Below are 26,214 nucleotides of genomic sequence, written 5' to 3'. Positions count from 1 at the left end.
TGCTGGAAATCCAGAGCAACACACTCAAAATGCTGGAGGAATTCAGGAGGTCAGGCAGCTTCTATGGAAATGAATAAACAGTCAATGTTTCCAGCTGAGATCTAATGTGTATCACACAACTAAGATCATGGAATATTTGAGGTTTTCATGAGCTTGAACTCTTTATGATCTCAGATTTCCCCACATTTTCTTTTTATACTTTATCATAAGTTTAAAATCTCCTCTGAGACATCTCTATAAAATTTTCAGCTTTATAAAACCCTGGTTAGACCACACTTGGAATATTGTATTCAGTTCTTGTCACCTCATTATAGGAAGGGTATGGAAACTTTAGAAGGTGCAGAACAGATTTAACCAGAACACTGCCTGGATTAGAGAGCATGTCTTATGAGGAAGGTTTGAGCAACTAAGGCTTTCTCTTTAGAGCAAAGGAGGGTGAGAGGTGACTTGATAGAGGTCAAGTTAATGACGACACAAAGGTCGAGGGTGTTGTGGATAGTCTGGAGGGTTGTCAGAGGTTACAGCAAGACATCAATAGGATGCAGAATTGGGCTGAGAAGTGGCAGATGGACTTCAACCCAGATAAATGTGAAGTGGTTCATTTTGGCAGATCAAATTTGAAGAAAGAATATATAAATGATAAGACTCTTGGCAGTGTGGAGGATCTGTGCAATCTTGGGGTCCGTGTCGATAGTACATTCAAAGCTGCCACTCATCAACCGTGGGACTGATTTCAAGAGCCGTGAGGTAATATTACAGCTATATACAACCTTGGTCAGACCCCACTTGGAGTACTGTGTTCAGTTCTAGTCACCTCACTACAGAAAGGACGTGGATACTATAGTGAGAGTGCAGAGATTAACAAGGATATTGCCTGGATTGGAGGGCATACCTATGAGAATAGGTTGAGTGAACTCAGCCTTTTCTCCTTGGAGCAATGGATGAGGAGAGATGACCTGATAAAGGTGTACAAGATGATGAGAGGGCATTGATTGTGTGGATAGTCAGAGGCTTTTTCCCAGGACATAGTTTTAAGGTGCTTGGAAATAGGCATGAGGGGGATGCCAGTGTAAGTTTTTCCACACAGGGTGGTGGGCTCGTGGAATGCACTGCTGGTGGCAGTGGTCAAAGCGAATACAATAGAGTCTTTTAAGAGCCTCTTAGATAGGTACATGGAGCTTAGAAAAAGGGAGGGCTATGCGTAAGGGAAATTCTAGGCAGTTTCTGGAGTAGATTACATTGTTGGCACAACATTGTGGGCCAAAGGGCCTGTAACATGCTGTAGATTTTTATATTCTAGGTGTACAAGACCAGGCATAGATCAAGTGGACAGTCAAGACTTTTCTCCATGGAGGAAATGACTAATACGAGGGGGCGTAATTTTAAGATGTTTCAAGGAAAGTATGGGAATACGTCCAAGGTAAGTTCTTTACATAAGAGTGGTGAGTGCATGGAACACACATGCAGGGATGGTGGTACAGAGAGATAAATTAGAGGTATTTCAGAAACTCTTAGGTAGGCACATGAATGGAGGGCTATGCAGGAGGGGTCAGACTGTTTTTAGAGTAGGCGAAAAGATCTGCAAAACATTGCAGTCCAAAGGACCTATACTGTGCTAAATGCTCTATGTTCATTAGGCAACTTCCATACGAGCAGCTTGTATACCTTCTTTAAGTACAACAGTTCATCAATATGTCAGTGCAAAGAAAATGCTTGAGTGCCTCAAGAAAACCAACCATGTATTATTCTACTTGAGCACATTATGGGACACCGTTCTACAGGTCAGTTACCCCAAGTTTACAAATATCTGTCTTACGACTGTTTCCTCAGTTTAAATGAATGACTTCCACTGAGATATTCTGGAACCAACACAAAAGATGAAAAGATTAGCTTTATTTGTCACACTAGCATTGAAGCATACGGTGAAACGTATTGTTTCCATCAAATTAGCAAGGGGAGCTCTGAGCAGCCAGGAAGTGTCGTCAAGCTTCTGGAGCCCACATAGCAAGTCCACAACTCACTAATCCTAACCTGTACATCTCTGGAATGCGGGAGGAAACCAGAGCACCCGGAGAGAATGTACAAACTCCTCACAGGCAACGGCGGCAACTGTTAATCGCTGGCTGGCTCTGGAAAGTGTTGCACAGTAGCGTAGCAGTTAGCACAATGCTGTCAAACATCTTAAGAGGAAAAGCTGTACCATCTATTGTGAGAATGTGGGAAGTGGCACATGTGGCTGATCAATCGTGCAGTGATCGACTGGGAATCCTACATGCAGGAGGAAGTCTCTTTTGGGCTCGGTCTTTTAAGTATGCAGGCTCTCGCCTTGGTGAGCCCGGTTTGTCACTCCCAGCATGTACCGTGCCAAACACGACTCTGTAAAAATGTTTAATCATTCTTGTCCATTGTCATTCTTGCTTTTGAAATAATTGTCTTGTAACACAAATTGAGAACGTTCACCAATGCAGAAAGATCTCTGCTAAAACTCCTCTTCAAATCCTGATTGCAACTACCATTGTTCGATGCCATATAAACTACATTGACAAATTATTTATAAATAAAATTACCATAAAATAATTAAAAATCACATATTTTCTTACCAATTCTATTCCCTCTTAAATGTTCTCTAGTCTATGAGGCCACTGCACACTTTAATAATTCTTTTCAAATATTCACCAAATTTTCCTGACTGTTGAAAAAAATTTTATAACACGATTAAAGTTACATTAAGTTGGTGGCTGCACTTGGCCCAAGCCTCAGTATACAGTATCCATCCCACATTCACAGGTAGTGCAGACAATCAGAAGTTTTGCAGAAATTAATCTCCATCTTTATTTACAGATCCATACAAAATTACAATGCCAGAATTTTTTTTAAACAAATTACATGTAACTTTTTGAAAAGGCCATAGTATTCATAAAACATTACAGTATAAATAGCTTTTACTTTGAAATTTTCTTCTGAAGTGAATATGAAGCAGACTAACAGAATGATGTCCTGAAGACTTGGAACTAAAATACCCAACTGATTCAGGGTGAACGGGGAAGCATTTTGCAGCCGAGTGTGCATTAAAATGTCAATGTGCCCATTTATCCCCGAGTATATTACAATTTTGGAATGATATCTAACCTGTACCTTTATGCACAACAGTGAAAGTTAAAAAGTCTTAATTTATACAAGTGTAACAATAGCAATTGTTGTACAGGGCAGCACTAGTTCACAGTAAGTAATGATGTCTACTAGGTTTGGGCACCTGAGATCTTATTATATTGTATGTTTGGAAAAAAATTTGGGCACAGAAAATAAAGGAATACAACACAACCTTGAAATGTACACTTACTTTAATCAAAATTCTAACTGCAGTGCGCAGACTGCCAATGAATTACTCAAGGATTATTTTATTAGTGGGGAAAATAAATTTTTAATAAATTTTTAGCAGGTTTGAAAAATCTTTAACTCACCAACACCCTGCAATTTTCTAATCCCAGCAATGATATCACCCCAAAGTGCATGGAACAGCTATAACAGACTTTAATTTTATACACCCTTGCTAGACGTGCCCAGTTGAAAATTTGCTTGAATGAGCTAAATGCAAGATAATAAAATGTAAATGCACCCAATTGGTTACAATAAATTTAACATGAAAGTTTACTGGTCTATAATCAGATTTTGCTTTGGGGAGATTGAACTAATGAAAAAGATGAGACTGAGTAAAATTAAACGTGCCTGTCAAATGCAACAACAATTTCATTGCAAATGGTATCTGCTGCTGTATATCCAGCACCAGAAAGCTTGTATATAGGATGCGATGGCAAAATGAACTATGGTGAGCAGACCAGTGATTCAGAATGTGGAACACCATATTCCACCCATCCTGCACCAAAATAACATTCCACTTCAGCACACAGCTTTATACTTCCTTGTGAATTATGGAGGAATTCTTGACAAGTCAATAAACCGGGGGACCTTCAGGCATGCAGACCGCTTTGGATCCAATTCATCGTGAGCACCCCTCAAGTCCAAGAACAGGAATTCAGAGATGAAAAATCTATTTCATTTTCAATAAGATAGATTTCCTCTTTAGAACAAAACGATATGCTCAGAACTGTAGTCACGTCAGCTTCCTTTCTCACAGGTCCCTTCAGACAATTTTCATTTATTTACAGCAGATAATGAATACTTCAAAACAACTAATGACTTGTGAGATCTGACACGTCAAAAGAAAAGAGTTTATAAACTTGTTTGAAGAATGAATTAAAGCATTAATTCATCGGGAATAATAGGTGTCACTTACTTGGCTGTTCACTTCAAACTACAACCAGCATTGCAAAAGGCTTTTGAAATAATTGTAACACAAATTGAGAAAGTTCACCAATGCAGAAAGATCTCCGCTAAAACCGCTCCTTTTCAAATCCTGATTGCAACTACCATTGTTTGATGCCATATAAACTACTTTGACAAAAGGCAGGAATGAACTGCCTGAAGGAATAAAGAAAGACGGATGTAAAAATACCGGGGTCAGTGGATGTTTGCTGCTTTTTTTATTCAGTACGAATTGTTTGGTAGTAGACTACAAATCAAGGCAACAGTGTCTGCAAGGACTTTACTCAAAGTTTCTGACATCTTGGTCCATTTTGTTTAGAGAAGTGGACCATATACTTGTTATTTTATAAATGGGGTAAATCATGAGGTGTTGTTTTAGTTCAGTCACAATGTGAATTCATCACACTTCCTTCAATAATTCCAAGTTTAAGAACTGACAACTACTTGCTAATTAGATATTTATTCTAAAAGCACACTACTTAAGAGACTTGCAGTGTCAAGTAGCTCACAGATAATAGTTGGTCCAAACTCAGAAAAGCACTTCACATACAGAATTTTTGCCAATCTTCTGGCTGTAGTCTTGCTATTTTTTTTGTAACCTCAAATGTCAGCTAGCCTAGAAATTCCATTCCGCTCAAAACTGCTACAATACCAATGGGTGTAACCTGTCAAAAGAGAATCATAAAAATAATCCTTTTAAAACTAAATGAAAGAGGATGGGGAAAATGTTGCAGTTCATGAGAGAAGCCTAGTGTTTTCTTCATTACTTCTCTGTGAGTACAAATCAGTTTTTGTAATAGAACACACTTCAAATTTGTCAAATCTATTAACTTGTATTTGCATTCAAATATACACTTTACATTTTTTTTTTAAAAAAATCCCTGCTACAAACCACGTCAATGCAGAGGACTTCCCAGCTGTCTATCAGTGTAAAATTCATGTATACCAGATGAAGTCTGGTCTGCAAATCAATATGGTAAACCTCTGCCTCGTCCGATGGTTGGTGTGCTAATATGCCCACTATAGGCATGAGAATAAACTACTCCACGCCCAGGGGATCCCCAGTTCTGTCCGTGAAGAGGGCCACTGGTAGCTAGGTTCTCTTGTCTGTTGGCAACAAATCCGTAATTCTGCAGTTTTTTAGCAAGAGGCACATTTGCACTGTTAGTACTATTAGGTATTGCTGCAGGATTACTTCCACTGCTGGCCAGTGGGGGCAGAGCAGTGCGACTGTATTCAAATCTGTGGTCTTTATCTCCAGTGAACTGCATAGCACTATTCCCAAGATAACCAATACCTTCTCTGTAAGCTGTTACTGAGCTAGGAAAGGCCTCAGAGTAACCAGAATGTAGGTGTGCACTACCAGTGCGAGATGATGGATTACTGAACGTCGACGAGACTGAATCCAGGAGCGAATGACTGGGGGCATCTGCACTGCCCAGGAAGGTGCCCCTGCCCCCACTGCTGCCAAGTCTGCTGCTGTACCCATCACTATTGAAATTACTCGATGAATACGATGTCCCAAATCCATCCCCGTAGTCTGCAGCAGTTCTCAGGCTGCTGCCCGCTCGATAGTCAACAGCTGGCTGTCCTAGTTCTTGGGCCTGGTGCTGAGCCAAGAGCTCCAGAAGGGCTGCCTTCACTCCTGCAGTTGGATCACTCGAAGAGCAAGGGGTGGCCCCATGCTGGTCTTCAGCCTGGAAGCTTCCATCCGAAACAGGTGGAGGCTCCGGAGGCTCTGGAGGTCTCTGGTCTGGGGGCAGAATCCGAGGATGCTCACGTACTGGTGACTGATCCGGGACACTGAGATCCAATTGACCAGTGGAGTGATCATCGAAATCTGAAACTGCAAAAGTCAGCGTTATGACTATGTTTTACATTGTACATGTACAAAATAGTAAGATTTTAAATCAGAACCAACACATGAAATTCTACAGATGCTGGAAATACAAAGTAACACACACAATGCTGGAGGAATTTAATATCTATGGAGGGAAATAAAGAGCTGATGTTTCGGGCATACCTCCAGCATTTTTGTGCATTGCTGTGGATTTCCAGCACCCATAGAATCTCATGTTTACTCCTTTTCAGACATACATTACGCAAAGGGGTTGTAGCTTAAGCATGGAATACCTCCATGCCCTGGTAACTAAACTCACTGAAAGTGATGCAGATGAACATAAGGTAACTCCTGCTCACAGAATTAAACTAATGCTCTACAACAGGAATAGTGTTAAAGGTGTCATGGCACAAAACCTGTGGATACAGGCACATAGCATATCGCTTCAATGTATGGAAACATGAAACTTAAACCTGATAATGGATTAATTGATACGAGAGCCACCTGCTCCAAACCCTGGAGAATTCGGTTGAGTGAACTAAGGCTTTCCTCTCAGGAGAAAGAGAGGTGACTTGATAGAGGTATACAAGATGATACAAGGCATGAATCGAGAGGATAACCAGAAACTTTTCCCCTCAGGAAAGAAGTGGCTAATATGAGAGGACATAATTTTATCAGAGGAAAGTATTTGGGGGGGGGGGGGGGGGGAGGAGAGAAATGTCAGAGGTAAGTTTGCTACAGAGAGTGGTGAGCGCGTGGAACCACCTACTAGGGGTGATGGTAGAGTCAGATACATTAGGGGCATTTAAGCAACTCTTAGATAAACACATGGACGATAGAAAAATGTAGGGCTATGTAGGAGAGAAGGGATAGATTGATTTTAGAGTAGGAAAACATCATGGGGTAAAGGGCCTGCACTGTGCTGTAATGTTCTCACTGCACATGCTTCATGGGCAATGACGTTACTTTACTCTGTACAAACAGAATGATAACAATAGGTCACATTTAAACCATTTACTTTCATACTTTAATTACAATAAGCTCAAAACATTTCCTGAATGCAGGCATCACAATAACATTACTAGCCTTTCTAGTATTTATCAAAGTTACTAATGCAAGAATACGTAGAAAAGGCAGATGATAGTGCTGAAGACACTAGTTGGTTTATAAACAGAAGCAATGTGTAGTGAGGAGAAGCTGTTGCCAAGGCAAAATAGTCAATGGGATATGTTGCAACGTAAAGGGTTGACAATATCAAAAAGGATGAATACAGGGCTGAAGGTGTTATATTTGAACATGTGCAGTACATGGAATAAGATAGATGAACTTGTAGCACTGCTACAGATTGGTAGGTATGATGTTGTAGGCATCACTGAATTATGGCTGAAAGAAGATTATAGCTTGGAGTTTAATGCCGAAGGATACACACTGTATCAAAAGGACAAGCAGGAAGACAGAGCAGTCCACAGGGTTCTGAAACAGATGGCTGAAGAGATTGAGAAGGCATTAGTAATGATCTGTCAAGAATTCTGGAATGGTTCCAGAAGACTGGAAAATTGCAAATGTCACTCCACTCTTCAAGAAGGTAGAGAGGTAGAAGAAAGGAAACCCTAGGCATTTTGGAGCGAGAGAGAGTACAGCCAGATGTCTTGGTACATATTGGTACCAATGACATAGGAAGGAAAAGCAAAGAGGTCCTGAAGAGAGAATTTAGAGAGCTAGGCAGAAAGCTGATAAGCAGGACATCCAGGGTATAAATTTCTGGATGTAACAATCTGTGCCACTCACGCACCAGTGAGGGATGATTTGGCAGATAAATGCATGCCTGAGAAGCTGGTGCAGGGGGCAGGGCTTCAGGTTCTTGGATCATTGGGATCTCTTCTGAGGGAGGCATAATCTGTACAAAAGGGACAGGTTACACCAGAACCTAAGGGGTAATGATATTATAAGAGCTGTTGGGAAGGGTTTAAACTAATTTGGCAGGGGGATGGGAAACAGAGTGAAGGGACTCAGGAAAGGATGCATAGTAAAAAAGCAAAGATAGCAAGAGTCAGATAATCAGAAAGGGCAGGCAGATACAGGACAAAATTGCAGCCAGCAAGGTGAGTACCAGTGAATCAGAGATGCAGAATCAAAAAGGTTAGCAAATACAGTACTCAAAGTGTTATATCTCAATGCACGGAATATAATAAATAATGTGGATAATCTTGTTGCACTTTTACATATCGTCAGGTATGATGTTGTAGCCATCACTGAGTCGTGCCTGAAGGATGGTTATAATTGAGTGCTGAATGTCCAAGATTTCACGCTGTATCAGAGGGATAGGAAGGTAGGTAGAGGGTGGCGTGGCTCTGCTGTTAAAGAATGGCACCAAATCATCGTGACACAGGATTGGAAGGTGTTGAATCCTTGTAGGTTGAGTAAAGAAACTACAAGAATAAAAGGACCCCAATGACCGTGATATATAGGCCTCCCAACAGTAGTTGCAATGAGTACTACAGATTACAACAGGAAATAGAAAAGGCGTATCAAAAGGGCACTGTTAGTAACGGGAAATTTCAACATGCAGCTCCATTGGTGAAAATCAGGTTGGTATTGGATCTCAAGACAGTGAATTTGCAGAATGCTGATGTGATGGCTTTTTAGTCGCAGTTTGTCGTTGAGCCTACTAAGGGTTCAGTCATACTGGATTGGGTGTCATGTAATGAACTGGAGACGATTAGGAAGCTTATGGTAAAAGAACCATAAAAACTAGGTAATGATAGAGATCTAGAAGATTATAAGGCTAGCAGGAAGGAGCTTAAGAAATTAGGAGAGCCAGAAGGGGCCATGAGAAGGCCTTGGTGGACAGGATTAAGGAAAACCCCAAGGCATTCGACAAATATGTGAAGACCAGGAGGATAAGACGTGAGAGAATAGGATCAATCACGTGTGATTGTGGAGAAGTGTGTATGGAACCAGGAGAGAGCAGAGGTACTTAATGAGTACTTTGCTTCAGTATTCACTATGGAAAAGGATCTTGGCAATTGTAGTGATGACTTACAGCAGACTGAAAAGCTTGAACATGTAAATATTATGGAGGAGGATGTGCTGGAGCTTTTGGAAAGCATCAAGTTAGACAAGTCACCGAAACCATAAGAAATATGACTGGACAAGATGTACCCCAGGCTACTGTGGGAGGCGAGGGACGAGACTGCTGAGCCTCTGACGATGATCTTTGCATCATTGGGAGAGATTCCAAAGGATTGGACGTTTGCGGATGATGTTCCATTATTCAAGAAAGGTAGTAGAGTAGAGATAGCCCAGGGCAGTATAGACCAGTGAGTCTTACTTCAGTGGTTCGTAAGTTGATGGAGAAGATCCTGAGAGGCAGGATTTATGAACATTCGGAGAGACATAATATGATTAGGAATAGTCAGCATGGCTTTGTCAAAGGCAGGTCATGCCTTACGAGCCTGATGGAATTTTTTGAGGATGTGACTAAACACATTGATGAAGGAAGAGCAGCAGATGTAGTGTATATGGATTTCAGCAAGGCATTTGACAAGATACCCCATGCAAGGCTTATTGAGAAAGTAAGGAGGCATGGCATCCAAAGGGGCATTGCTTTGTGGATCCAGAACCAGCTTGGCTGTAGACGGGTCATATTCTGCATGGAGGTTGGTGACCAGTTTTGTGCCTCAGGGATCTGTTCTGGGACCCTTACTCTTTGTGATTTTTATAAGTGACCTGGATGAGGAAGTGGAAGGATGGGTTAGTAAATTTGCTGATGACACTGTTACGAAGGATGAACAATTCTGACGGGCAGAAGGGTGCAGAGTTGCCCATACCCCCCCTTTTTGGAGAATCGCAAACCGTTACTATTTCGATGCTGCTAACGACAGAGTAAGAGAGACACAAGAAAACATGCCAGGACATCTGTTACTGATAACAGCCTGAGAGAGAGTTATGTTTATCCACCATGTTATGACTCCCGAAAGACTTATGGCTGCGGAGAGGGCTGTTTACGTGGTACCATCCTGCTCATTAAAATTCCTCAGTGGACAGCCAGAGTGGGCTGGTTTGATGGGTTAAGTCATTCAAACCTCATTGACACCTGAGACCCCGTGAGTGGGGATAAAAGTGAGGTCTGGGGTGACACCCCTCAGACGCACCAGGAGACACACTAGTGAGCATCAGAAACCCACGAGAAAGTGTGGGGCATCGGGGACCGAACGGAGGATCGGTCAATTTCACTCACAGTGGTTATAGCAAGGCCGGTGGGGGCTTGTGTGTGTGTCCACCCTTGCCTGGGTGACGAGTCCACCGCGGAAGAAAGGTCTAGCTAAAGGACAGAAGGGTCATACTTGAATGGCCACAACAACACATCGACGGATCATGATCATAAAGGAAGGTTTGCAAGACAATAGCTGTCACTGTTTGATCGCCCTCTCTCTCTCTCTCTCTCTCACTCTCTCTTTCCAACAATTACAACACATCAACCAACAACTACCTCAGCCTGCATGAACTGAACTGAACTTTATATTTCCATGTGACAATTCATTATCCCCTAGACAACGATAGAGCTTGTTTATCATTGATTATTATTATACCCACACTTTTAGGTTTAGATAGATAGATAGATAGATAGATACTTTATTCATCCCCATGGGGAAATTCAACATTTTTTTCCAATGTCCCATACACTTGTTGTAGCAAAAACTCATTACATACAATACTTAACTCAGTAATAATATGATATGCATCTAAATCACTAACTCAAAAAGCATTAATAATAGCTTTAAAAAAAGTTCTTAAGTCCTGGCAGTTGAATTGTAAAGCCTAATGGCATTGGGGAGTATTGACCTCTTCATCCTGTCTGAGGAGCATTGCATCGACAGTAACCTGTCGCTGAAACTGCTTCTCTGTCTCTGGATGGTGCTATGTAGAGGATTGCTAACGTGTATTATCTATATATTTGCATTAATATTGATTTGTATATTTTACTAATAAACACTGTTGAAAATAGTACCACCAGACTCCAATGGATACTTCTATCTTTGCTAGAAAGACACCCAGTTACGGGGTACGTAACAAATTGGGGCCTCGTCTCGAGATTTGATACCAAATGGGAAACCAGCAAAGATGGATATAGACAAATTTTTAGAAAATCTGACTTTGAAGGCGCTAGAGGATGCCAAAAAGACGGATTTGGTGAATATTGTGAAACGATTAAATCTCACAGAGGTGAAGTCGTCATTGAAAAAGTGGGAGATCCAGAGGGCCATAGCTCAGTATTATATGGATAAGGATGTGTTTTCAACTGGGGTATTGGATCTGTTCCCAGAAAAGAAACCAGTTGTTGGGGTGGTTCAGTTAGAGTTGGAAAAATTAAGGTTGGACGCGGAACAGAAGAAAAGGTAGTATGAGCTCCAGCTAAAAGAGTTAGAGGTGAAAAGGGAGAAGGAACAGGCTGACAGGGAGGAAAAGGAGAAACAGAGGCAGCATGAGCTGGACATGGAGAAGTTAAAGCAACAGGGAAGAGTCCAAGGGGCAGACCGAGAGGAGAAGTTTAATGTTAGTAGGGAGTTTAAGTTAGTACCTCCGTTCGAGGAGACAGATGTTGACAGTTACTTCTTGCATTTTGAAAAGGTGGCAGTGAATCAGAAGTGGCCCAGAGATCAGTGGGTGGCGTTGTTACAAAGTGCATTAAAAGGGAAGGCTCAACAGGCATATGCGGCATTGTCCATGGATGTGTCTGCGGATTATGAGGAAATAAAAGAGGCTATCCTTCGGGCCTACGAGTTGGTACCTGAGGCATATAGACAAAAGTTCAGAGATTTAAAGAAAGTGTGGAATCAGATGTATGCAGAGTTTGCCTATGAAAAGGGTGTGCTCTTGGATCGCTGGTGTGCTGCAGAAAAGGTGGAGGAGGATTTCCATCGCTTCAGAGAGTTAATTCTGATTGAGGAATTTAAAGGTTGTGTTTCAGATAATATCCGGATGTATCTGAACGAGAAGCCGAATAAGTCTATATCGGAATTTGCCAGGTTCGCAGATGAATATGCCCTAACCCACAAGACAAAGTTTTCCTCAAATAAAAGTTACCAGAAAGGCAGTAGGGACGGTAAAGAAAGTCCACTGGCTAAGATAGAGAATAAGCCGGGAGCTAGTGGTAAAGGTAAGGAGGAGGAAAAGCAGGCTGGCAGGAAGGTTCCTAGCTTTACCTGTTATAATTGTGGGAAAGCTGGTCATATAGCATCTAAGTGTTTTGCTCCGAAGAAGGAGACAGGAAAAGGGAAAACGGCAGTCCCAACAGGTTGCATTGAGTCAGTCAGCAGATTGATGAGGGAGGCAAAGGTTGATAAGAGTACGAGAGGGGCGTGAGAAATTTATTTCGGAAGGGACGGTGTCTGTGAAAGAAGGAGAAACCCCAGTTCCCGTGAGGATCTGGAGAGATACTGGGGCTGATCAGTCATTGATCTTAAGTAAGGTCCTAGATTTTGGTCCTGAGACTGGAGCGGTTGTGTTAAGAGGCATAGGAAAAGGAACAGAAGCTGTACCTTTGCATGGGATCATTATAAATTGTGACCTGGTATCTGGACCAGTTGAAATAGGGGTGCGGTCAGAATTACCGAGAGACGGCGTGGACGTCCTTCTTGGTAATGATTTAGCAGGTGGCAAGGTGGGTTCAGCAGTGAAACTGACAAGCAAGCCTGTGAGTGCTGAGGACCCGCCCCTGGATTCTAAGATCTATCCCGCATGCGCGATCACTCGCAGCATGTCGAGAAAGGCGGCTGAGAAAAAGGACAGTTTAAATGAGTCCAGTGTTGATTTGGCTGAGACGTTTTTACCAACCCTGTACCAAGAGGGGTTAGGGGATGGTAAAATGGAGAATAGGGAGGTGAAAGAGAGTAAAGGAGAGGAGGTAGACCTACCCTTAGCCAAGAGAAAATTTATGGAGGCACAGAATGATGAGAAACAGATAAGGCAGTTAGAAGGTCCAGGGTTGGACACGGATGATCTGTCTGGCTTGACAGAGCAGTTTGAAGTTGAGAAATTTAAATGTGTTCCCAATAATGATATAAGGGCAGTCCTAGATGAAAAGGATGCCATTACTTTGAAGGAGTCTGCTGGGTTAGCAGATGAAGTTGTTTTAACCCGCAGGGTTGAGTTTATTCCGGATGGGAGTTGCCCAGAGAGTAACTGGGAGGATCAGGGGAACTTAGAATTTGAAAAAGGGACTGGTATGGAAAGCCTGGAAGAGGTAGATGTCCTGTTTGAGTGTGTTCAAGATGTGGATGCACATGGTACTGAACCTAGTATTGAAACTCAGGAAAAGTCTGAGGTATCTGATTTAGTTGAAAAGGAATGCAGTCCTTTTGGGTGAGATGGACTTGGTTCAGTGAAGAAAGGGTTAACCTTGGTACCAGTGGAGAGTGAGAATTCTCAGTTGTTTGTGTTAGAAGGTGTGTTAAAAGTTGGTGAGGAGATGAAAGGTGGTGATGTGAATATTATTGAAGGAGAAGGGAAAAGTGTTGTTCCTAAATTGAATAAAGAAAATTTAAAGTCTGAATTGGTTTTAGAAGCAGTAACACAAGGTGCCTGTGAATCAATTACAGTTTGTTTTGGAATGTAAAGATAAACAACTCGTTAATGTTACTCAAGGATGTGGTTTGGAGGGACAGAACCAGAAATGTTGTTTTGACAAAGAGGGATCACTTGCAGATGTTAAACTGAAAACTAATAGAATGAAGGGTCCTGAAGATAAAATTAATGACTTGCTCAAAAATAAAGAATTGTGTGGAAGTTCAGAAAATGGGCTAAGTTTGGAAAACATTGGTGATAAGATAACTCCTATGAACGGAGTATGCGAAAGCCTATTCCACACTGGTGAGCAAGCTAACCATGTGAGAGTTAAATTGAAAAGGGGCAAAGGTTGACAAATGCCACAGGATCTGGTTTTGAGGGAATTTGACAAAGCATGTAAATAATAAAGACAACATCATGGAAGATTGACTGTTAAGTTTAAAAGTAAAATAGAGATTAGTATTTGCACAAACTTTTGTAATGTACTACAGTATAATCACACATGTATTGGTTCACATTTTGTAATATACACTTAAGTTAAGATCACAATCCTTTAGTTTTTTTTGCTGACGAAAAGGAATAAAATAGGTGGTTATTAAATTGGAGTCTGATGCTACAGGAATTTATTAAGATACAACATATTAAAGGAAGTGACAATGTAATCACTGACTGTTTATCTAGATGCTAAGTTGAAGGTATATCTGTATTGTTTTGTAGTTAAAAACACTTCTGTATTTTTTTGCTAAACTCTGTAATCCTGTGAAACGCTGTACTAGTTAATTTTCCCCTTTGGTGAAACTTCCTAGAAGGATGGGGGTGTTACGAAGGATGAACAACTCTGAAGGGCAGAAGGGTGCAGAGTTGCCCATACCCCCCCTTTTTGGAGAATCGCAAACCGTTACTATTTCGATGCTGCTAACGACAGAGTAAGAGAGACACAAGAAAACATGCCAGGACATCTGTTACTGATAACAGCCTGAGAGAGAGTTATGTTTATCCACCATGTTATGACTCCCGAAAGACTTATGGCTGCGGAGAGGGCTGTTTACGTGGTACCATCCTGCTCATTAAAATTCCTCAGTGGACAGCCAGAGTGGGCTGGTTTGATGGGTTAAGTCATTCAAACCTCATTGACACCTGAGACCCCGTGAGTGGGGATAAAAGTGAGGTCTGGGGTGACACCCCTCAGACGCACCAGGAGACACACTAGTGAGCATCAGAAACCCACGAGAAAGTGTGGGGCATCGGGGACCGAACGGAGGATCGGTCAATTTCACTCACAGTGGTTATAGCAAGGCCAGTGGGGGCTTGTGTGTGTGTGTCCACCCTTGCCTGGGTGACGAGTCCACCACGGAAGAACGGTCTAGCTAAAGGACAGAGGGGTCATACTTGAATGGCCACAACAACACATCAACAGATCAAGATCATAAAGGAAGGTTTGCAAGACAATAGCTGTCACTGTTTGATCGCCCTCTCTCTCTCTCTCTCACTCTCTCTCTCCAACAATTACAACACATCGATCAACAACTACCTCAGCCTGCATGAACTGAACTGAACTTTATATTTCCATGTGACAATTCATTATCCCCTAGACAACGATAGAGCTTGTTTATCATTGATTATTATTATACCCACACTTTTAGGTTTAGTATTGCTAACATGTATTATCTGTATATTTGCATTAATATTGATTTGTATATTTTACTAATAAATACTGTTGAAAATAGTACCACCAGACTCCAACAGATACTTCTATCTTTGCTGGTAAGACACCCAGTTACGGGGTACGTAACAACACAAAGGTTGGAGGTGTTGTGGATAGTGTGGAGGGCTGTCAGAGGTTACAGTGGGACATTGATAGGATGCAAAACTGGGCTGAGAAGTGGCAGATGGAGTTCAACCCAGATAAGTGTGAGGTGGTTCATTTTGGTAGGTCAAATATGATGACAATATAGCATTAATGGTAACACTCTTAGCAGTGTGGTGGATCAGAGGGATCTTGGGGACTGAGTCTATTGGACAGTCAAAGCTGCTACGCAGGTTGACTACATGGTTAAGAAAGCATACGGTGCACTGGCCTTCATTAATCGTGGGATTGAGTTTAGGAGCCAAGAGGTAATGTTGCAGCTATTTAAAAAAAGCCTGGTCAGACCCTACTTGGAGTACTGTGCTGAGTTCTGGTCGCCTCACTATAGGAAGGATGTGGAAACCATAGGAGGGGTGCAGACGAGATTTACAAGGACGTCGTCTGGATTGGGGAGCATGCCTTATGAGAGTAGGTTGAGTGAACTCAGCCTTTTCTCCTTGGAGTGACTAAGGATGAGAGATGACCTGATAGAGGTGTACAAGATAATGAGAGGCATTGATTGTGTGGATAGTCAGAAGCTTTTTCCCAGGGCTGAAATGGCTAACACGAAAGGACACAGGTTTAAGGTGCTTGGGAGTAGGTACAGAGGAGATGTCAGGGGCAAATTTATTATTATTATTATTTTTTTTTTAAAAAACGCAGAGAGTGGCGAGCGCGTGGAATGGGCTGCCACCAACGGTGGTGAAGGCGGATACGTCTTTTAAGAGATGCCTGGACAGGTACACAGAGCTTAGAAAAATAGAGCGTCATGGATAACCCTAGGCAATTTCTAAGGTAAGGACATGTTTGGCTGAAGGGCCTGTATTGTGCTGTAGGTTTTCTATGTTTCTATGAACCCTTAGCAGTGATCACAATATGATTCGGTTCAACTTGATATTTTACAGGTAGAAAGTAAAGTCTGATGTAGCAGTGGAATAAATTAAAGTGTTATGAGAGAGGAACTGGCCAAAGTTAATTGGAAGGAGATGCTGGCATGAGTTTCTGGGGGGGGAAAAAGATGAAGGTGCAGGATAGATGTATTCCAAAAACAAAAATATACTCAAATAGCAAAATAGTACAACCGTGGCTGACAATGGAAGTCAAAGCTAATGTAAAAGCAAAAGAGAGGACGTACAACAGAGCAAAAATTAGCAAGAAGAGAGAGGATTGGGAAACTTCTAAAGACCAAAAGAGAGCAACTAAAAAAAAAATCATTGGGTGGGAAAAGAAGAAATATGAAAGCAAGCTAGCAAACAATATTAGTGTGGATAGAAAAAGCCTTTTCAAGTACTGTATATAAAAAATAAGAGATAAGTGTGGATATAGGACTGCCAGAAAATGAGGCTGAAGAAATAATAACGGGGAACAAGGAGAGGGCAGAAGAACTAAATGAGTATTTTGCATCAGTCTTCACTGTGGAAGACACTATCAGTGTGTTGAAGGGTGTGAGGGAAGAGAAGTAAGTGCAGTTACTATTACAAGGGAGAAGATACTCAAAAAGCTGTAAGACCAAAAGGTGCACAAGTGAACTGCTCCCAAGGATTCTGAAAGAGGTAGTGGTAGAGATTGTGAAGGCATTCGTAATGATTTTCCAAGAATCATTAGACTCTGGCATGGTTCCGGAGGACTGGAAAATCGCAATTGTCACTCCACACTTTAAGAAAGGAGGAAGGCAGCAGAAAGGAAATTGTAGACCAATTAGCCTGACTTCAAAGGCTGGGAAGATATTGGAGTCAATTGTTAGGATGAGGTTAAAGAGTACTTGGTGACACACGACAAGATAAGACAAAGTCAGCATGGTTCTTTCAAGGGAAAATCTTGCCTAACAAACCTGTTGGAAATTCTTTGAGGGGATTACAAGTGGGAAAGATAAAGGGATGCAGTGAATGTTGTATATTCTGATTTGCAGTAGGCCTTTAACAAGGTCCCACACGAGGCTGCTGACCAAGTTAAGAGCCCATGGTATTACAGAAAAGTTACTAGCATGGTTAGAGCAGTCCGATTGGTAGGAGGCAGCCAGTGGGAATAAAAGGATCCTTTTCTGATTGGCTGCCAGAGACTAGTGGTGTTTTGCAGGGGTCAGTGTTGGGACTGCCTCTTTATAAGCTGTATATCAATTATTTAGATGATGGAATACATAGCTCTGTTGCCAAATTTGTAGATAACACAAAGATTGGTGGAGGGGATAGGTAGTGTTGAGGAAACAGGTAGGTTGTAGAAGGACTTAAACAGATCAGGAGAATGGGAAAGAATATGGCAAATTGAATACAATGCTGGAAAATGCAAGGTATGCACTTCAGTACAAGAAATAAATGTGGCGACTATTTTCTAACTGGGGAGAAAATCTAAAAATCTGAGACGCAAATGGACTTGGGAGACCTTGTGCAGAACACCATGAAGATTAACTTGCAGAATGAGTCGGTGGTGAGGATCAGCCATGATTGAATGGCAGATTAGACTTGATGGGCAAATGGCCTAATACTGTTCCTATGTCTTATGAGTCTGCTTATTAAGCTACAAGCCCATTGTTTTACAGGAAAGATTCTAGCAAGATTAAAGCAGTGGTTGATTAGCAGGAGGCAAAAAATGGGAATAACGGCAGCCTTTATTTGCTGGCTGCCAGTGACTTGTGGTTTTCCACACAGGTCTGTGTTGGGACCAATTATTTTTATGTTACATGTCAATGATTTGGGTGAAGGAATTGACGACTTTGTTGCAAAGTTTGCAGACAATATGAAGATAGGTGGAAGGGCAGGTAGTTTTGAGGAAGTAGAAAGGCTATAGAAGGACATACAGATTAGGAGAACAGGCAAAAAATGGCAGATGGAATACAATGTCTTGAAGTGTATGGTCATGCACTTTGCATAAAAGGGTTGATTATTTTCTACATGAGAAAAAGAAAACAAAAAACTGAGTCGCAAAAGGACTTGGGAGTCTTGTGCAGGATTCCCCAAAGGTTAATTTGCAGGTGGAGTCTGTGGTGAAGAAGGCAAATGTGATGTTAACATTGACTTCAAGAGGATTAGAATATAAAATCAAGGATGTAATGTTGAGACTTTATAAAGTACTGGTGAGGCCTCACTTGGAGTATTATGAGCAGTTCTGGGCCCCTCATCTTAGAAAGGATGTACTGAAACTGGAGAGGGTTCAAAGGAGGTTCACAAAAAAGATTCCAGGATTGAATAGTTGTCATATGAAGAGCACTGCAATGGCTCTGGGCCTGTATTCACTAGAACTCAGAAGAATGAGGGGTGACCTCATTGAAACCTATCGAGTAGTGAAAGGCCTTGATAGAGTGAATGTGGAGGGGATGTTTCCTATGATGGGAGAGTCTAAGACCAGAGGACACAGAAATTGTGGAGTAGGCTCAATGGGCCCAATGGCCGATTTCTGCTCCTATATCTTATGGTCAAAGTTCAGAGCAACTAGCAGTTTGCAATATGAATGATTATCCTCCTCAGAACAAAAAATGCATTCAATGCAATTTATTTTGCTGCTCTACTACTTGTTCAATGATTTTTCTTTCTCCAGCACTGATCACTACTTGTCGAAGAGCTTCATCTTTCTGCACTTTCCAATTTAAATGTCTGATTTTGTCAAATTCAATGTAAGGGGGTGTTTCTGGATTTATTTTTACTCAGTTTCATAATTTGCACAGGATCACCCCATGAGTCATTTTATAAGATTTTAAACAAAGCTACTTTCCATGTGAAAATGATTAATGATTAAAAGATTGAAACCAAGGATGAAATGCACTGGTGTGACCTCACAGAGTATAGTGAACAGTTTTGGACTCTTTATTTAAGAAAGGATGTGTTGAATTTAGTGGGTTCAAAGGAGATTCATGAAGACAATTCCAGAGACTTATCATAAGAGGAGCCATTGATTGCTCTGGGCCTGTACTCACTGGAATCTGGAACAATGATGGGGATCTCATTGAAATCTATTGAATATTCAAAGGCCCAGATGCCACAACCTCAGAATAGAGGGAAGTCCACTTATAACGGAGCTGAGGAGGTATTTCTTTACAGAGGGTGGTGAATCTGTGAAATTTGTTGCTACAGGTGGTTGTGGGGGCCAAGGTCATTGAGATTGAGAGATTCTTGATAAATCAGGGTGTGAAAGGTTATGAAGGAGAAAGCAGGAGTGGGGTTGAGAGGGATATGGATCAGTCATGATCAAATGATGAAGCAGACTTGATGGATCGAATGGCCTAATTCTGCTCCAATGTCTTCTTCTCTAACTGGATGCAAAGCTTTGATTGCTCTCTGTATCACACTGATAAAGTTCTTCAGGTCTATTGTGTGCAGGGCAGAATATTACAGTCCCACTGCAAAATTAACCATCATAAATGACATGGACTGCCTTCCATTGTCCCCTTTAATCTCTGCTCTATTGGAATAATGTGAATTGGAAAACTTATATAACTTGGTTTAGTTACAAGTTAGCTGATACAGGAGCACCAGATCAGTGTTTTAAATTCTATACCTCAAAAGATTTGTATTTTTTCAAATGTACATTGAAGCATAAAATTAAATGCATCGTTTGTGTTAATCAATGCAACCCAAAGGTGTGCAAATGTTGTCACACATTTTGGTGCCAACATAGCATGTTCGCAATATTCACAACAACACAACTAGCAACAAGAACAGCAGCAAAATATCCCCGTTTCCCCCTCCCTCCCATCCACACACATGGACAGACATCCAGGTCTGCATTATGTAACCAAAATTCCTCATGTACTATTTCCTAAAACTAAAACAAAATGGTAATAACCGACTGTCCTGGAAGTCCACATATGCAAATTATCAAGAAGAGAGTTAATTTGTAAGGACATAATGACTGGATGATTAGCACCACTGCCTGAGTTTGATCCTAATCTTTGTAGTAATAGCCCACTGCTGCATGCCAGAGATGTGATGTGATGTGATAAGTTAAGTGGCTATTACATACAGAGATTGATGTGGGAGGGAACCAGAAGTCTTTCTGTGGGTAGAGGTGGGGGAAGGAACCTCTTATTGCAGTTAGAGCAGTGGGAATGTCAGGCAGGGTGGCGGAATGCTCTTGCAGGATGTGGGAAGGCAGGGAGACCCCCAGTATCCCTGACAACTACACCTGCAAGAAATGCATCCAGCTGCAGCTCCTACACTCTGTGTTAAATAGTTGGAGCTGGAACTGGATAAACTCTGGATTATTTGGGGGGGGGGGGGGTTGATAGGCAGGACATACAGGAAGGTACAGGACATAGGTAATTGGTTGACCATCAGGAAGGGGAAAGGCGGTAGGGATGAAAGTCACAGCAGTCAGGTCTCTGCAGCTCAGAAAGGAAGGAGTGAAAAGAGGCGAGCTGTAGTGATAGGGGATTCATTAGTTAGGGAAACAGAAAGGAGGTTCTGTGGATTTGTGGATTCGATGGTTTGTTGGCTCCCAGATGTCTGGGCCAGGAACATCTCAGATCTTGTCCACAGCATTCTCAAGTGGGAGGGTGAGCAGATAGGTCATGGTCCATTTTGGTACCAATGACATAGGTAGGAAAGGTAATGAGATCCTGCAAAGCAAGCTCAGGAAGTTAGGTGCTAAGGAAAAGGACAGGACCTCCATGGTTGTGATCTAGGATTGCTACCTGTTACACATGTTATTGAGATCAGAATTAGGAAGATCGCCCAGTTTAACATGTGGCTAAGGAGTTGGTGCGAGAGGGAGGGCTTCAGAATTTTGGATCATTGGGCTCTCTTCCAGGGAAGCTGGGACCTATTCATAAGAGATGAATTTGAGGGGGTTTAATATCCTTGCGAGAAGGTTTGCTGGTGCTGCACAGGCAGAGAACATGTTTAAACTAGAGTTACAGGGCAATGCAAGCAAGAGCAGATAGTGGAAGGGTTGTGGAGAAAGATGTTATTAAGCCTAAGTCAGGAATTGAAAGGTTGAGCATGGTGGGACTAATTTTCCAAGTTGTGTATTTTCCAAAGCAAGGAGTATTGTAAGTAAAGCAGATGAGTTCAGAGCAATGGATCAGCACATGTTGTAGCCATTCGTGAGACTTGGTTACAGTAGGGACAAGTCTGGCAGCACAATATTCCAGGGTTCTGTGGTTTAAAACATGATAGAGTAAGAGGGGAGGGGAGGGGAGGATTACTGTCAGGGCACAGCAATGCTTAGACAGGACAGACTAGAAAATTCATCTATTAAGGCTCTATGGGTGGAACTGACAAATAAGAAAGGGATGATTCATGTTAATGGAACAACCAAACAGCTCACAGGATTTAGGAGAGCAAATTTGTAGAGATTACACACTGTTGCCTGAAATAAAGTTGTGATAGTAGGTGATTTTAACTTCCACGCATTGACTGGGACTCCCATACTGTAAAAAGACTAGATGGGAAAGGGTTTATCAAATGGTTCAGGAAAATTTCCTTAAACAGCATATAGAAGTCCTAACTAGAGAGAGTGCAATACTAGATCTCCTAAAATGAATGAAACAGGGCAAGTGACAAAAGGGGAACACTTTGTATCCAGTGATCATAATGCCATTACTTTCAAGATAATTATGGAAAAGAATAGGTCTGGTCCACATGTTGAGATTCTAAATTAGAGAAAGGCCAATTTTCATGGTATCAAAAAGGAACTGGCAAGTGTAGATTGGGACAGGTTGATTTCTGGCAGGTGTACTTGCTAAGAGGGCGGCCTTCAAAAGTACAAATTTTAGCGTAGAGTTTGGATGTTCCTGTCAGAATAAAAGGCAAGCATAACAAGTTTAGGAAACCTTGGTTTTTGAAAGATACTGAGGGTCTTGTTAAGAAAAAAAAGAGGTGCATAGCAGGTATAGGCAGGAAGTACCAAATCAGTAGAGTTGAAAGAAAGCTTGAAGTTATTTGAGCAGACAAGGGCTCCTACAGGTATACTAAGAGCAAAAGGACAAAACTGGTCCTCTGGAAGATCAGAGCAATATTCTATACATGGAGCCAAAAAACAAAAAAACAGGAGATCTTAAATGGTTTGTTCTTGCATCTGTATTTAATTGGGAGAAGGGAACAGAGTCTATAGAACTGTAGAAAGCAGCAGAGGGCCTGAACCGTATACACACTGCAGAAGAGGAACACATACAAAATGCTGGAGGAACTCAACACGTCAAGCAGCATTCATAGAAACATATAAATAATTGACGTTTCAAGCCGAGATCCTTCCTCAGGACTGGAAAGGGGAAAGACGCCAGAATAAAAAGTTGGGGAGAGGGTAATAAGGATAGCTAGGATAGTTGAAGTCAAGTGGGTAAAAAAGGTAAAGGGCTGGAAAGGAAAGAACTGATAGAGAAGAGTGGAAAAAGCAAAGGTGGTGTAGAGCTAGGGGAGGTGATAGACAGATGAGAAGAGGCCAGAGACCAGAGTGAGGAGGAGGGTATTTTATTTTTGTTACCGGTAGGAGAAATCAATACTCATGCCACCATGTTGGAGGCTACCCAGATAGAATACAAGTTGTTGCTCCTTCTCCAAGAGTGACCTCATCATGACACAAGAAGAGGCCATGATTGACATGTCCGAATGGAAATGGGAATGGGAATTAAAATGTTTGGCCACTGGGAAGTTCTCCTTTTGACGGATGGAGTGGAGGTGCTCAACAAAGCAGTAGACCAGAAGGTACAGCCTCAGAATAGAGGAACATCCATTTTGAACAGAGGTAAGAATAAATTTCTTTAGCCAGAGGGTGGTGAATCTGTTGAACTCATTGCTAGCATTGCTGTGGAGGGCAAGTCATTAAGTATATTTAAAACAGAGGTTGAAAGGGTCTTGGTTAGTCAGAGCGACGAAGATTACAAGTAGGAGGAGGGAGTATGGGGTTGAGAGGGAAAATAGACCAGCCATGATGGAATGGGGGAGCAGACTCGATGGGCTGAGTGGCATAATTATGTCTGTATGTCTTATGGTCTAAGTGTTAAAATAAATGCAAGGTGAAAGTGAGTGCAGGTTAACGTACCAGGTCCGGCAGGCATGGGTTCAGGAGGATCTGGGGGTTCTGGGGGTTCCACTGGCATCTCAACTTCAGAAGCCGTGCTCTCCACCTCAGCAACAACTTCCTTTTCCTTTGGCTGAGGTGTCTTAATCAGCTGGGTTAATAAAACGGCCAGTGCACTCTGAATGGCGGTCTGAGCGGAATCAAGCTCAGTTTTTTGGGGTGGCTGCGTAGCTGGCGGTGGGGGTTGAGGCGGCACAGATGGCGTTACCACTGGTGGCTTCTCGACTTCTTGCTGTTGCTTAGCAGCTGCTGCCAGGACCCCGGCTGGAAGGTTCACTGCGCTGAGCTGCTGCTGAGTCTCAGGATTCACTTTAATATTCAATGCTTGAGCAAGATGTGCCAGGCTAAGACTGTTCTTGGATCTCAACAGGTTCACAAGGATGGCCAGGTCATTCTGGTTTAGCGGCTGTCCAGTACCTTTATTCTCTGCAGAAAAATACACCTCCTTTAAAGCTCAGTAAATAAAATACAAGAACATCTTTAAAATTAAAAGCTTAGCACACATTTTATAAATCTTCGAATACTTCAAGCATATATACAAATATAGAAATCTGATCAATCATGACAACTTTTAAATATTGTGAATGCAAATAAATTTATTTATTTAGAAATACAGATGGGAACAGGCCCACAGCACCCAGCACCCACCTTTTTAACCCTAGCCTAAGCACAGGACAAATTACAATGACCAATTAACCCACTAACTGGTATGACTTTGGAATGTGGGAGGAAGCTGAAGCACTGGGAGGCAACCTATGCGTTCATGGGCAGGATGCACAAACTCCTTACAGTTGGAAATGGAAATGAACGCCGACACTAAGTTCATTAAGTGATTTAATAATGATGAAGAGGCAAGAGTTATACAGAGAGATTAGCTTTATTTGTCACACGTATATTGAAACATACAGTGAAGTGCGTTGCTTGTGTCAACGATCAACAGTATGAGGATGTGCCTGGGCAGCCTGCAAGAGCTGCCTTGCTTTCAGTGTCAACTTATTCACTGACCTTAACTCATTCGCCTTTGGAATATGGGAGGAAACTGGAGTATCCAGAGGAAACCCACAGACACAGGGAGAATATACTGTTATGAGTGATCTATCATTAGCAAGGAGGGATTTTATAAAGGAACAGAGTCATGATGAGGAGCTTGTGGCGTTGAAAGAATCAGCTCTTTCTGAGGTAGAGATTGATAAGGAACCGGGGGATACTATCTGAAGGAGGGAGTGTTAATGAGGAAGTGGAGGCCGACCACGGTGCCAGTCAATGAGGACTGGGCGGTGGTACACCAGGTGGTGGTTCCGAAGGAGTATCGGGATGAAATTTTGAACTTGGCTCACAAGGGACCTCTAGGTGGACACTTGGGAGTAAGGAAGACAGTAGATAGGGTTATGAAAGATTTTCACTGGCCAAACATGAGAAGGGATATTGTTGACTATTGTAAAAGGTGCCATACTTGTCAGGTGGTAGGAAAGCCAAATCAGTTTATTCCTAAGGCACCCCTCAGACCCATACCCGCCTTTGGGGAGCCTTTTTCCTGAATCATCGTTGATTTTGTGGGTCCTTTGCCTAGAACTGCGAGTGGGTGGCAGTATGTCATGACCATGATGTGTGCTGCTACTCGATTCCCAGAGGCTGTGCCCCTGGGGAACATCAGGACTCCTGCGATAGTAAAGGCACTCATTAAATTTTTCACCACGGCAGGGTTACCTAGAGAGATACAGTCAGATCAGGGGAGTACCTTCATGTCGCATGCATTTCAACAAATGTTGACACGGATGGGAGTTAAACAAATTCTAACCTCTGCATACCACCCGGAATCTCAAGGAGCATTGGAAAGATTCCACGCAACTTTAAAGACTATGATTAAAACTTACTATCAGGAAAACACTCGTGACTGGGATGATGCATTACCGCTTCTGTTATTTGCAGTGAGGGACACGGTTCAGGAATCTCTGAGGTTCAGTCCATTTGAGCTCGTTTTTGGTCACAGGCCCAGAGGACCTTTAACCTTACTCAAAGAAAAATGGTCTAGTCCAAATGTGCAAGTCAATGTGATTGACTATGTTTTGAGGTTCCATGAAAGGCTCCGTAAAGTTTGCGAAGCAAAATCTTAAAGACTCCCAGACTAAAATGAAACAATGGTATGATAAACGAGCCCGAGAGCAAGAATTTCAAGTGGGCGATAAGGTTTTGGTCCTGTTCCCTGTAGTTACCAACCCCCTAAAGGCGAAGTTTCAAGGGCCGTATAAAGTGATTAAGAAAATAGACTCTCTGAATTATGTGATCGAAACTCCTGATAGACGAAAGCCGAGCCAGTTGGTTCACGTTAACATGCTAAAGGGTTATCATGATGCGACCCCCATGGTGGTCGGTGCTGTCGCAAAGACCGATGAGGCAGAAAGGATTGATAAGGAGGGGTCTGAGCGTTTTGAAAAGATAAGCATAGTACCCACCAGACTAGAGAAGTCTGTTATTTTGGCCAACTTTGCTGATAAAGTCACTCACTTGGAGCCTGAACAAAGAGAGCAGCTGACACAGCTAATTAACCGGCATGCAGATTTATGCCCAGATGTTCCTAGGAGGTGCCAAGTAACAGACCACGATGTTACTGTTACCTCAGCCCAGC

At 42.1% G+C, this 26,214-nt stretch overlaps 1 protein-coding gene across 2 annotated transcripts in view; it reads right to left on the bottom strand.

Moving 5' to 3' along the window:
• Positions 1-2,807: 2,807 nt before the first annotated feature.
• Positions 2,808-26,214, bottom strand: part of cdk13 (cyclin dependent kinase 13) — a 147,033-nt gene continuing 123,626 nt past the window's right edge. For both annotated transcript variants that reach the window (XM_073032002.1, XM_073032095.1), the window contains exons 13-14: positions 23,550-24,014; positions 2,808-6,169 (exon numbers count right to left, since the gene is read on the bottom strand). In XM_073032002.1, the coding sequence (XP_072888103.1) occupies positions 5,292-6,169; positions 23,550-24,014 (1,343 nt within the window). In that variant the 3' untranslated portion in view covers positions 2,808-5,291. The remainder of the gene's footprint in view (positions 6,170-23,549; positions 24,015-26,214) is intronic.

Source organism: Hemitrygon akajei, chromosome 1, assembly GCF_048418815.1.
Source record: "Hemitrygon akajei chromosome 1, sHemAka1.3, whole genome shotgun sequence".
Classification (NCBI taxonomy): Eukaryota; Metazoa; Chordata; class Chondrichthyes; order Myliobatiformes; family Dasyatidae; genus Hemitrygon; species Hemitrygon akajei.
Note: the sequence above shows the minus strand (reverse complement) of the source record. Positions and strands in the feature narration are given on the sequence as shown.